This window comes from Canis lupus, chromosome 33 (genome assembly GCF_048164855.1).
Source record: "Canis lupus baileyi chromosome 33, mCanLup2.hap1, whole genome shotgun sequence".
Classification (NCBI taxonomy): Eukaryota; Metazoa; Chordata; class Mammalia; order Carnivora; family Canidae; genus Canis; species Canis lupus.
Window position 1 is genome coordinate 2,404,006 of NC_132870.1, and position 12,869 is coordinate 2,416,874.

Consider the following 12,869-nt stretch of genomic DNA (forward strand, 5'->3'; position numbering starts at 1 on the left):
TTTACCCTCAAGTGAAATTGGCTTTTAAGGATCATGAAGGCCATGGCTATGTTGGTTTCATTTGCCGCCTCCATGCGTGGCCAAGCACATTGCTTGACACATGGCAAACAGTCATGTATTTGTGAAAAGGAAGGAGAAAAGAAAAGGAGACAGAAAGGGACGAAAGTTATAAAGGCAGATGCCAAGTTCTTTGAATTTGTGTGTATACCGGTCGTAAATGGGTATGGACCTTTTGAAGTAACTGCTTAGGTGTTAATAGGACAGGGAAATAAATTAGAGACCACGTCTGTCATGTAGTCAGATACAATGGATACATGTGAAATAAATAAATCATCTGGGAAGTTCCTACTTTGATCAGTTCAACTTCTCATGGGCAGCTTCATCGAAGTAAATTTTGGCCATTGGAATGGCCAGAGAGCTTGTGTGTGTGTGTGTAGGGATAGAGAGGTGTTGGCCTGGTGTTGAGGCTGGAGAGATAAGCAGGAGCTAGAAGTGAGCTCTGGAGGTAGCTACTGGAGGAAGGGGGGAAGGGGGTGGGGTGCACCTGGGTGGCTCCGGTCCTGATCCCCAGGGTGCTGGGATCCAGGGCTCCCTGCATGGAGCCTGCTTCTCCCTCTGCCTCTATGTGTCTCTCATGAATAAATAAGTAAAATCTTTTTAAAACCCCCCACAAAACTAGGAAGGGATATAAACTATGATCAGATTTTTTTTTTTTTAAAGATTAAACTATGCTGACAACACCTTTGACTGATGGAAAGGACACCGTTTTTTGGGTTTTTTTTGAGTCCTAATAACCTGTGCGTAGGTCTCAAGATCTCCCATTTTAAAACTAGAAGTGTTCTATAAATCTTTCAAGTGCTATTCAGTTGACCCTAATGGGCCAGCTTGCCGGCAGAAGGAACACGTCGAGCTGATTGAGGTGAAGATGACCTTAAGACCACGCTGGTCTCTAGTTGAGACAAAAAGAGTTTTGTTAGTGGGTGGGACGCCCGCCATTTTAAAGTCTTCCCAAGGCCGGAAATGGGCCGATAGAAACTGGTGAGATTCCTCAGATTGTTTTTTCATGCTTTGCTGGGTACTCTCTCGATATATTAAATTATCGTTCTAAGTACATTTGAGTCAAAGAGAGCAACGCGAACAAGACCGTATTTTCCATGAAGGGCAGATTTCTCTGCAGGTGGTTTAAGCTGTCCTCCCGGAACCATGAAGCACAGGGTCCTAGCACGGGAGGCCAGCACGGAAGCCCGATTGTAACACCGCCACCGGGGCGGGGGGGACCCGGGGGGTTCGAGGTTCCCTGCCGGTGTGAAGCTTCTTCTGGTTTCCGCCCCTTTTCCTCTCGCTCTTTCTTTTTTTTTTTTTTTCCTCTCGCTCTTACTTAATCCTCACCCTTCTGTCCGTTCAAGAGAGGAACCCTTTTTAAGTTTCTTGCAAGTTGAAGCGTAGGACCGATTTCGTCGACACAATCCGGAATGGTCAACATGGCGGCGGCCATGAAATGCGTCGGTCGAGGTAAAGCAATGCGTTATCCGGGCTTGGGGGGAAGTAGCCCTGGTATTCTGCGGTGAGCCAGACCCTCCTAGGCACGGGTCTGCGCGGGGGGCTCGAAGGCTTCCTGTTGTTTGGAGTTCTAGGTTCTCCAGAGGGCTGTTGCTGCTCACAAACGGTTTCACAAACGTTTCGCTCCTTCCTGGAGCCGCCTACCCCCGGGCTGGAGTGGGACGGGGTGTGCGCTGCTACCCCCCCCCCCCCCCCCGGAGCCGCCCGCCCGCCCCGGGGTGAAGACGCGGTTCTGCCTCCAGCACTGGGGTGTGGGCTGCGTGGGAGAATTCCATAAGAGACGTGAGTTCTGGTGTGGAAAAGGTGGTACGTTTACGTGATCCACAACCGTGAACTTCCAACACCTTTCGGAACGCTCGCTGGCGCTTGCGGAAGTTCATCGCTGCAGGCAATTGTGATTCTTAAAGGAATTTGAAGTGACTGCTTAGGTGTCAGTAGGACCGGGAAATAAATTAGAAACCACGTCGGTCACGTAGTCAGGTACAATGGATACATGTGAAATACATCATCTGGGAAGTTCCTACTTTGATCAGTTCAATCTGCATCAACATTTATCATTGGGAGACTAATTGTGTCCTACTTCTTGGTAGTAGCTCTTTTCCGGACTTAGTAAACTCCACAATTCATGGTCTAGGAGGACGGCCCTTTTTTGGTACAAAAAAAAAAAATTTTTTTTTTTTTGGTACAGTGCTTTTTAATTTTTGTTTTGTGATTTTGAAGCACCGATACATATTGTTATTGATTAAGGTAGCTCTTTAGTTGAAGACAGCAGCCAGCATCACTCCTATTTTACAGAGGAATAAACTGATCCCGTTAAAGTATGTGGTAGCGCTCATATAACTAGTGAATGGCAGGGGCAAAACTGAAGCTTCACTCCTAGGCTAGAGATTTATTTTTTTATTTTTTTATTTTTTAACCTACATCCTGCTTTTTCTCTTTGAGCTTCTTTTGGGAATGCTTAGCGTCAAGACAGGATTCTGTGTTGGGGACAGTTGTTTAAAAGAGTGGTGACCAAACCAGAAAATGTATCTTTACTGAAAAGAGACTTATGGTATTTTCTACATGTATGACAGAAATAACACTGTATTAGACAAACCAAAAAGAGAACTGAGGATTATCATTTTCTTCGTGCCACGTTTTCTTCTCTTGGCTTCTGGCATTCCTCTCTTTAATTTTCTTTTTATCTCACCTGTCATTTCTCACATTACTTTGCTAGTTCCACCTCCTCTCCCCAGTCTCTTACCTTGCAATTCCTCAGGAGCCAGGAACCCATCTTTAATCTCCATGTCTTTTTTTTTTTTATAAGATTTTATTTATTTATTCACGAGAGACACAGAGGCAGAGACACAGGCAGAGGAAGAAGCATGCTCCATGCAGGGAGAGATTGACACGGGACTCAATCCCGGGACCGCAGGATCAAGCCCTGAGGCAGACGCTCAACTGCTGAGCCACCTAAGTGTCCCCCAATCCTCATGTCTTTTGTATGTAAATTCATTCCTCTAGTGATCTCATCCAAGTTTCCTGGCTTTCGCTATTATCTATGTCTTAATGGCTCTCAATTTTTTATCTATGGTTGGGGCCTCTTGTAAACTTTAGTTAGTTAGTTAGTGAGTAAAGGGATAGAAGTTTATTAAGCAAAGATAGAGAGAAAGCTCTCAGAAGTGGGAGGGGTCTTGACAGGGTTTCCCCTCTTGTGAACTTTAGATTCTTAAACTTATCTGCCAATTCTAGGTCTCCACTTGTATGTCTCATTAGCACTTAACACTTGTCTGAAATCAGACTCATAGCCTGCAGTCTTCCCCCTCTCATTTGATGGTAACTTCATCCTCTTAGTTGTTTGGGCCAAAAGCATGTCCACAATTCCCTCTCTTTTTCCCACACTTCACATAAAATAGTTGACAAATTTGTTGGTTTACCTTCAAAATAAATCCAAAATTTATGTCCTCACTACACTATAGCAACTACCTTGCATGCCATTACAGTTCCTCACCTGGCATTCACTATGTTCTCAAAAGAGTAAATCATGTTACTCTTATTCTCAAAACTGTAAGACCTCCCCATTTTTCTTAGTTTTTAGAATGGCCTACAGATGTGTTGTCCATATTGTTATCCACTATTGAACACTTCAGGTGTGGTTAATCTAAATTGAGTGTGACAAATACATATTAGATTTTGAAGACTTAGTACCAAAAAAGGTAAAATACCTGAGGTTTTTTTTATATTGATAACATGTTGAAATGATAATGTTTTGAGTTATTAGCTGTAATATGTTAATTTTATTAATTAAGTTCACTGGTTTCTTTTTTTACCCTTTTTAATGTGGCTATTAGACAATTTAAAAATATACGTGTAGTTTACATTCTACTTCCACTGGACAGCACTGGCCTAGGGTCTTCACACCTGCCTTATCCCCCCTACTCACCCACTCACCCAGGTTACCTCTCTGACCTCTTTTCCAGCTACCTTTCTACTTACTCTGTGTTCTCTAGTCACATTGCCCTAATCAACACCAAGAACATTTCTGCCTTGGGACAACTTTTTCTTCCAACTGGGGTGGGCTTGAATGCTTTTTCTAGAAATTTGTCTGACTGATTTTCTCATTTCTTTCAAATCTTTTGAACTTTTGTTCAAAATGATGTTTGTGAAATTATCCATATAACACATAGTGTAGTCATTTTTACTCTTCTCTAGCTTTCCATTATAGAAATATACCACAATTTATTTATGCATTCTACTGTAGGTAAATGTTTGGGTTCTTTTAAAAAAAATTTTTTTTTTAAATTTTTATTCATGATAGTCACAGAGAAAGAGAGAGAGGCGGAGACACATAGGCAGAGGGAGAAGCAGGCTCCACGCACCGGGAGCCCAATGTGGGATCCGATCCCCGGTCTCCAGGATCGCGCCCTGGGCCAAAGGCAGGCGCTAAACCACTGCGCCACCCAGGGATCCAAATGTTGGGGTTCTTTTCTGCAGTATTGCCATTACAAAGATATGATGATGATAATGATGATGATGAATGATGATTTATTTTAATTCCAGTATAATTGACATACAATGTTAGTTTCAGATATATAATATGGTGATTCAGCAATTCTATATATTGCTCAGTGCTCATCATGATAAGTGTATTTTAATCCTCTTCACCTATTTCACCCATCCCTCCACCCACTTCCCCTCTGGTAACCATCTATTTGTTCTCTATAGTTAGCAGTCTTTTTTTTCCTTTTTTGGTTTATCTCTCTTTTTAATTTTTTTTTTCTTAAATTCCACATATGGGTGAAATATATAGTATTTGTTTTTCTCTGGCTGATTCATTCACTTATAATATCTAGATCCATCCATGCTGTTGCAAATGGCAAGATTTCATTCTTTTTTTATGGCTAAGTAATATTTCATAGTGTGTGTATACACAGACACCAATCCCACATCTTCTTTTTCCATTGATTGATGGATGGACTCTTCGACTACTTCCATAATTTGGCTGTTATAATAATGCTGCAGTAAACAGAGAAGTGCATGTATCTTTTTGAATTAGTGTTTTCATATTCTTTGGGTAAATACCCAGTAGTGGAATTAGTGGATCATATGGTAATTTTTTTTCTATTTTTAATTTTTTGAGGAACCTCCACATTTTTTTCCACAGTGTCTACACCAGGTTACATTCACCAACAGTGCCTGAGGTTGCTTTGTTTTTGTATCCCTGCCAACATTTCTTTTGTGTGTTGTTGATTTTAGCCATTCTGACAGGTTATGAGGTGCTGTCTCATTATAGTTTTGATTTATATTTCCCTGATGATGAGTGATCTTGGGAATTTTTTCATGAGTCTGTTGGACATCCATGTCTTTTTGGAGAAATGTCTCTTCATGTCTTCTGCCCATTTTTAAATTGAATTATTTGTTTTTTTGTAGAGTTTTGTAAGTACTTTATATATTTTGGATACTAATCTGTTATTGGATATGTCATTTGAAAATATCTTCTCCCATTTAGTAGGTCATCTTTTAGTTTTGTTGATTGTTTCCTTTGCCGTGCAGAAGCTTTTTATTTTGATGTCAACTCAGTAGTTTGTTTTTGCTTTTGTTTCCTTTGCCTCAGGAGATACATCTAGAAGGATGTTGCTACAGCTGATGTCCGAGAAACTACTGCCTGTTCTCTCCACTAAAATTTTTATGGTTTCAGGTCTCACATTTAGGTTTTTTTTTTTTTTTTTTAAAGATTTATTCATTTATTTTAGAGTTAGAGGTTGAGCAGGGGGAAAGGCAATGAGAAGGGGAGAAAAGATAGAATCTCAAGCAGACTTCCCTCTGAGCATTGTGCTGGGCACAATCCCATAACCATAAGATTGTGACCTGAGCTGTAACCAAAAGTTGGATGCTCAACTGACTGAGCCACTCAGACACCCCTCACATTTACGTTTTTAATCCATTTTGAATTTATTTTTGTGTATGGTGTAAGATAATGGTCCAGTTTCATTCTTTTGCACATAGCTGTCCAGTTATCTCAGTGCCATTTGTTGAAGAGATTTTCTTTTTCCCATTGCATATTCTTGCCTAGTTTGACAAAGATTAATTGGCCATTAATTATGGGTTTATTTTTGGGCTTTCTATTCTTTTCTGTTGGTCTATGTGTCTATTTCTGTGCCAATACTATATTGTTTTGATTACTGCAGATTTTAGTATATTTTGAAATCTGGGATTGAGATGCCACCAGTTTCATTTTTCTTTTTCAAGATCACTTTAGGGATCCCTGGGTGGCGCAACGGTTTAGCGCCTGTCTTTGGCCCAGGGCACGATCCTGGAGACCCGGGATCGAATCCCATGTCAGGCTCCCGGTGCATGGAACCTGCTTCTCCCTCTGCCTGTGTCTCTGCCTCTCTCTCTCTCTGTGTGACTATCATAAATAAATAAAAATTAAAAAAAAAAAAAAAGTTTAAAAAAAAAAAGATCACTTTAGATACTCAGGGTCTTTTGTAGTTCCATACAAATTTTAGGATCATTTGTTCTAGTTCTGTGAAAAATGCTGTTGGTATTTTGATAGGGATTGCATTAAATCTGTAGGTTGCTTTGGGCAGTTACAGATGTTTTAACAATATTTGTTATCCCAATCCATGAGCATGGAATATCTTTCCATTAGTTTGTGTTATCTTCAATTCCTTTCTTCAGTGTTTTCTAGTTTTCAGAGTACATGTCTTTCCCCTCTTTAAGTTTATTCCTTCTTATTTTATTGTTTTTGGTGCAATTGTAAATGGGACTGTTTTCTTAATTTCTCTTTTTGCTACCTCATTATTAATATAAAGAAATACAATGGATTTCTATATTGATTTTGTGTCCTGCAACCTTACTGAACTCATTTATCAGTTATAGTAATTTTTTAGTGGAGTCTCTGGGTTTTCTTTATATAGTATGTTATCTGCAAATAGTGAAAGTGTGACTTCTTCCTTACTGATTTAGATCCTTTTATTTCTTACTGTTTGATTGCTGTGGCCAGGACTTCCACTACTATGTTGAATAAATGAGAATGGATATCCTTGTCTTGTTCCTGATCTTAGGGGAAAAGCTCTCAGTTTTTCTCCTTTGAGGATGATGTTAGTTGTAGGTTTCTCATATATGGCATTTACTATGTTGAGGTATGTTCCCTCTAAATCTTCTTTGTTGAGGATTTTTATCTTGAAGGGATATTGTACTTTGTCAAATGCTTTTTCTGCATCTACTGAAATGATACTATTGTTTTTTATTTCTTATTGATATGATGCATCACATTGGTTAGTTTGAGAATATTTAAACTTGTATCACAGGAATAAATCCCACTTGATCATGGTAAATGAGCTTTTTAATATATTGTTAGACTCAGTTTACTAATATTTTGTTGAGGGTTTTTGCATCTATGCCCAGAGATATTGACCTTTAGTTCTCTTTCTCTGTAGTGTCTTTATCTTGTTTCAGCATCAGGGTAATGCTGACCTTATAAAATGAATTTGGAAGCTTTCCTTCCTTTTCTTTCTTTTTTTTTTTTTTAAGATTTATTTATTTATTCATAAGAACACACAGAGAGGAGAGAGAGAGAGGCAGAGACACAGGCAGAGGGAGAAGCAGGCTTCATGCAGGGAGCCTGATGTGGGACTCAATCCCGGGTCTCCAGGATCATGCCCTGGGCCAAAAGCGGGGCTAAACTGCTGAGCCACCAGAGCTGCCCTCCTTCCTTTTCTATTTTTTAGAATAGTTTGAGAAGAATAGGTAACTCTTCTTTAAATGTTTGGTAGAATTTATCTGTGAAGCCATCTGGTCCTGGACTTTTGTTTGTTTGTTGGTTGGACTTTTGATTACTAATTTCATTGCTGGTAATCAATCTGTTCATTTTCTATTTCTTTCTGTTTTAGTTTTGATAGATTATATGTTTCTAGGATTTTATCTGTTTCTTCCAGGTTGTCCAATTTGTTGGCATATAATTTTTCATTATATTCTCTTATAATGGTTTGTATTTCTGTGATGTCAGATGTTATTTCTCCTCTTTCATTTCTTTTTTTTTTTTTTAAAGATTTTATTTATTTATTCATGAGAAACACAGAGAGGAGAGAGAGAGAGAGGTAGAGGGAGAAGCAGGCTCCATGCAGGGAGCCTGACGTGGGGCTTGATCCCAGGTCTCCAGGATTACACCCTGGGTTGAAGGTGGCGCTAAACCGCCGAGCCCTCCCCGGGCTGCCCACCTCTTTCATTTCTGATTTTGGTTTAAGTCCTTTCTCTCTCTCTTTTGATGATTCTGGCTCAAGGTTTCTCAATTTTGTTGATCTTTTCAAAGAACCAGTTTCTGGTTTCATTGATCTGTTCTATTGTTTGCTTTTAGTTTCATTTATTTCTGCTCTAATCTATTATTTCCTTCCTTCTACTGCTTTGAGGTTTTGTTTGTTCTTCTTTTACTAGCTCCTTTAGGTAGAAGGTTAGGTTCTTTATTTGAGATTTTTCTAGCTTCTTGAGATAGGCCTGTATTGTTGTGAACTTTCCTCTTAGAACAGCTTTTCCACCTCCAAAGGCTTTGACCACTGTGTTTTCATTTTAATTTGCATGTATTCTTTGATTTCCTCTTTGATTTCTTGGTGAGCTTTTCATTGTTTAGTAGCATGTTATTTAACCTTCATGTATTTGTGTTTTTTGCAGATTTTTCTTGGGGTTGATTTCTAGTTTCGTAATGTCTTGGTCAGAAAACATGAATGGGATGACTTTAATCTTCTTGATTTTGTTGAGACTTGTTTTGTGGCCTATTATGTGATTTATTCTGTAGAATGTTCCATACGCTTTGGAGAAGAATGTGTATTTTGGTGTTTGGGAATGGAATGTTATGAATATGTTAGATATATCTTGTCCAATGTGTCATTCAAAACTACTGTTTCCTTGTTGATTTTTCCATTTGAATAATTTATCCATTGACGTAAGTGGGTTGTTAAAGTCCCCTACTATTATTATATTACTACTGATTACTCCTTTTATGTTTATTGTTAGCTGCTTTATGTATTGGGTCCTTCTATGTTGAATGCATAAATATTTACAGTCGTTATATCTTTTTGTTTTGTTTTTCCCTTTGTGATTATATAATGTTCCCCTTTTTTCTCCTGTTACAGTCTTTGTTTTAAAGTCTATTTGTCCAGTATAAATATTGCTCCTTTCTTTACACTTCCATTTGCCTGATAATGCTTTTCCATCCCTTCACTCTCATTCTGCATATTTGTGGGGTTGTTTTTTTGTTGTTGTTTTTTTGGTTTTTTTTTGTAGTAAACTCTACTCCAGTGTGTGGGCTTCCAGCTCGACCCTGATATTGAGTCACATGCTCTACTGACTGAGCCAGCCAGATACCTCAATCTGCATGTGTCATTAGGTCTGAAATGAGTTTGTTATAGGCAACATATAGATGCATGTTGCTTTTTAAATCTATTTTATTACTCTGTGTCTTTTGACTGAAACATATAGTCCATTTATTCAAAGTAATTACTGCCATTTGGTTACTTGTTTTATGATTGTTTGTAGTTCTCTGTTTCTTCTCTTTCTCTTTCTCTCTTCTCTCATGGTTTTTTGGCTTTCTTCAGTGATACACTTGGATTTTTTTCTCTCTCTTTTTTTTTTTTTTTAAAGATTTTATTCATTTATTTATGATAGACATAGAGAGAGAGAGAGGCAGAGACACAGAGGGAGAAGCAGGCTCCATGCCGGGAGCCTGACGTGGGACTTGATCCCGGGACTCCAGGATCACGCCCTGGGCCAAAAGCAGGCGCCAAACCGCTGAGCCACCCAGGGATCCCCGGATTTTTTTTCTTTTTGCATATCTATTACTGGTTTTTGATTTGTGGTTACTGTTAGGTTTTTATATGACATATTTTGCATACAGCAGTCTAAATTGATGTTTCTTAAGTTTGGATCCATTCTTTACTTCTCTCCTCCCCATGTTATAGATATATGGTGTCATACTTTACATCATTTTATTTTTGTGAATCCCTGACTGATTTTTATAGATATACTTATTTTTACAGCTTTTGTGTTTCCTGCTTTTCTTATTCCTACTTATGGTCTTTCCCTTTCACTCAAAGAGTCCCCTTTAACATTCCTGTTGGACTAGTTTACTTGGTCATAAGTTCCTTTAACTTTTGTTTGTCTGGGAAACTATCTCTCCCTCTATTTTGAATGATAGCTTTGCTGGATACAGTGTTCTTGGCTGCACGTTTTTTTTTTTTTTTCTTTCAGCGCTTTGAGTTTATCATGCCACTTTCTTCTGACCTGCAAAGTTTGTGCTGAAAATCTTCTGATAGGCTTATAGGGTTTCCCTTATATGTAACTTTTCAGTTGCTGCCTTTTTTTTTTTTAAGATTTTATTTGTTTATTCATGAGAGACACAGAGAGGGAGGAAGAGAGAGAGAGGCAGAGACACAGGCAGAGGGAAAAGCAGGCTCCAAGCAGAGAGCCCAATGCAGGACTCGATCCTGGGACTCCAGGATCAGGCCCTGGGCCGAGGGCAGTGCTAAACCAGTAAGCCACCCGGGCTGCCTTGTTGCTGCTTTTAAAATTCTTTCTTAACAACTACTTTTTGCCATTTTAATTCGTATGTGTTTTGGTGTGGACCTCCTTTGTTTGATTTTGTTAGGGGATCTCTATACATCCTGGATCTGCATTTTTGTCCCCCCGCCCCCCAGATTTAGAAATTTTCTGCTATTATTTCTTTAGATAAATTTTCTGCACCCCTTTTTTCTTCTGGGATCCCTGTAATGGGACTATTATTAGGCTTGTTGGTGTTACTGAGTTCCCTAAGTCTATTTTCATATTTATTATTATGTTTCTTTCTCTTGTTTAGCTTGATTTGCTTTCCATTATTCTATCCTACAGGTCACTACCATTTATTCCATCTAGTATATTTTTAATTGTAGCTATTGAGTTCTTTGATTGGTTTTATTTTATGTTTTCCATCCCTTTGTTAAAGCCTCACTGAGATTCTTTTTTTTTTTTAATTTTTTTTTTTTTTTTATGATAGTCACACAGAGAGAGAGAGAGAGGCAGAGACATAGGCAGAGGGAGAAGCAGACTCCATGCACTGGGAGCCCGATGTGGGATTCGATCCCTGGTCTCCAGGATCGTGCCCTGGGCCAAAGGCAGGCGCCAAACAGCTGCGCCACCCAGGGATCCCTTTTTTTAATTTTTATTTATTTATGATAGTCACAGAGAGAGAGAGAGAGAGGCAGAGACATAGGCAGAGGGAGAAGCAGGCTCCATGCACCGGGAGCCCGACGTGGGACTCGATCCCGGGTCTCCAGGATCACGCCCTGGGCCAAAGGCAGGTGCCAAACCACTGTGCCACCCAGGGATCCCCTCACTGAGATTCTTTACCTTTTTCTCAAGTCCAGTGAATTATTTTTATGACCATTACTTTACATTCTCTGTCAGGCATATTATTTAGGTCTCTTGCTGTGATTTTTGTTCTATTTCTCACTTGGAACATATTCATCTGTATCCTCATTTTGTCTAGCTCTCTGTGTCTGTTTCTGTGTGTTTAAAAAGTCAGCTGTCTTCTGCTCTTGAGAGTAGTAGCCTTATGGAGAACAGGTCCTGTAGTGTGCTGCAGTGCAATGTCCCCTACTCACCAGAGCCTGGCACTTCAACCATATCTTCAGTGACTGTTGCATGTGCCCTGCTGTTGTGGCTGAACCATGTTTGCCTTCAGTCCAGTCATCTGCATTGGCTCTCTTGGCTTGTTGTGGGCAGGGTTTGGTCCCTCCGTTATTAATGGGCTAGTATGGGGCCACCTTGGACTTAAAGTTGAGTCAGATCAGGGATTTGCCAGAGATGTGATAGTACCTAACTATAGGTGAATGTGGGGGCAGGGTGCTTGGTGCCAGCAAGGACCAAGTTGACAGGACCAGACCTCCAGCACCATATAGACTGAGACAGGTTGTGTTGGAGGGGGCAGATCTGCAGAAGTGCTCAGGATTGGGATGCATGGTGTTAGCAAGGTTTGCATGGGTCTGTTGTGAGAGGAGACCCAGATCAGAGGGCTGGCTGGTGGGGGCATGTCAGAAAGAGAACAGGGAACAGGGCACACTCTTAGCAAGTTAAGTAGCAAGTGTTGATGATGCACTGGTTCCTAAAGGTGTTGGTGTGTTGATGCTGGGGGTAAGGCATGAAAATGGTTACTGCCAGTAGTTTTGTTCCTGGAGAAGTCTCTCAAGGATCCCTGCCTCTCCAGCACATGCTCTGAGATTTATATAAACCAGTCTCCCTCCTGTACATCCCAGGCATTTTTCAAACTGCTGTATTGTGCTGTATTGCATGGGGACTCTTTGTTTTGCTGCCTCTTTAAGGGCAGGGACTCAGTTTCCTCTTGTCCTCCTGCCTCCCTTCTGTCTCTCCCTCCTGTCTCTCCCATGAGCCTGCTGATTTGTAAGGTTCCAGGTCTTAAGCCTTGCTTAAGAACTACTGAAATTCAGCCCCTCTGGTTTTCAAAGCCAAATGTTATGGAGATTGGTCTTCCCTGTGTGGGCTCCTTGGTGTGAGGGTCTGTTTCTGTCCCCTCTCTGTGTCCATGGTCTCCCTCTCTCCTGTGGACAGCCTTGCAGGTCCATTTAGCCCCTCTTTGAAGTGGCCTTGGCCTCTTCTCTACATTTAGCTGTAGAGAGTTTGATCTGCCAGCTTTTGGGGCATTTTCTGGGTTATTTACATTGAATTGGTTGTTATCTAGTTGTATCCCAGGGGTGAGGAGAGCTTATGGACCTCTTACTTTGCCATCTTCCCCAGAAGTCTCCTGACATTATGATGATGTTATTTTGGGCATGTATCTTGGT

General features: G+C 40.2%; 1 protein-coding gene across 7 annotated transcripts in view; it reads left to right on the forward strand.

The window, feature by feature from the left end:
• Nucleotides 1–779: 779 nt before the first annotated feature.
• The window catches only part of MRPL1 (mitochondrial ribosomal protein L1), a 94,568-nt gene continuing 82,478 nt past the window's right edge, over nt 780–12,869 (forward strand). For all 7 annotated transcript variants that reach the window (XR_012023111.1, XR_012023112.1, XM_072809975.1 and 4 more), the window contains exon 1: nt 780–1,512. Coding sequence is in view for 5 of the 7 variants with exons in the window: in XM_072809975.1 (XP_072666076.1) it covers nt 1,473–1,512 (40 nt within the window). In the remaining 2 variants the exon portion in view is untranslated. The remainder of the gene's footprint in view (nt 1,513–12,869) is intronic.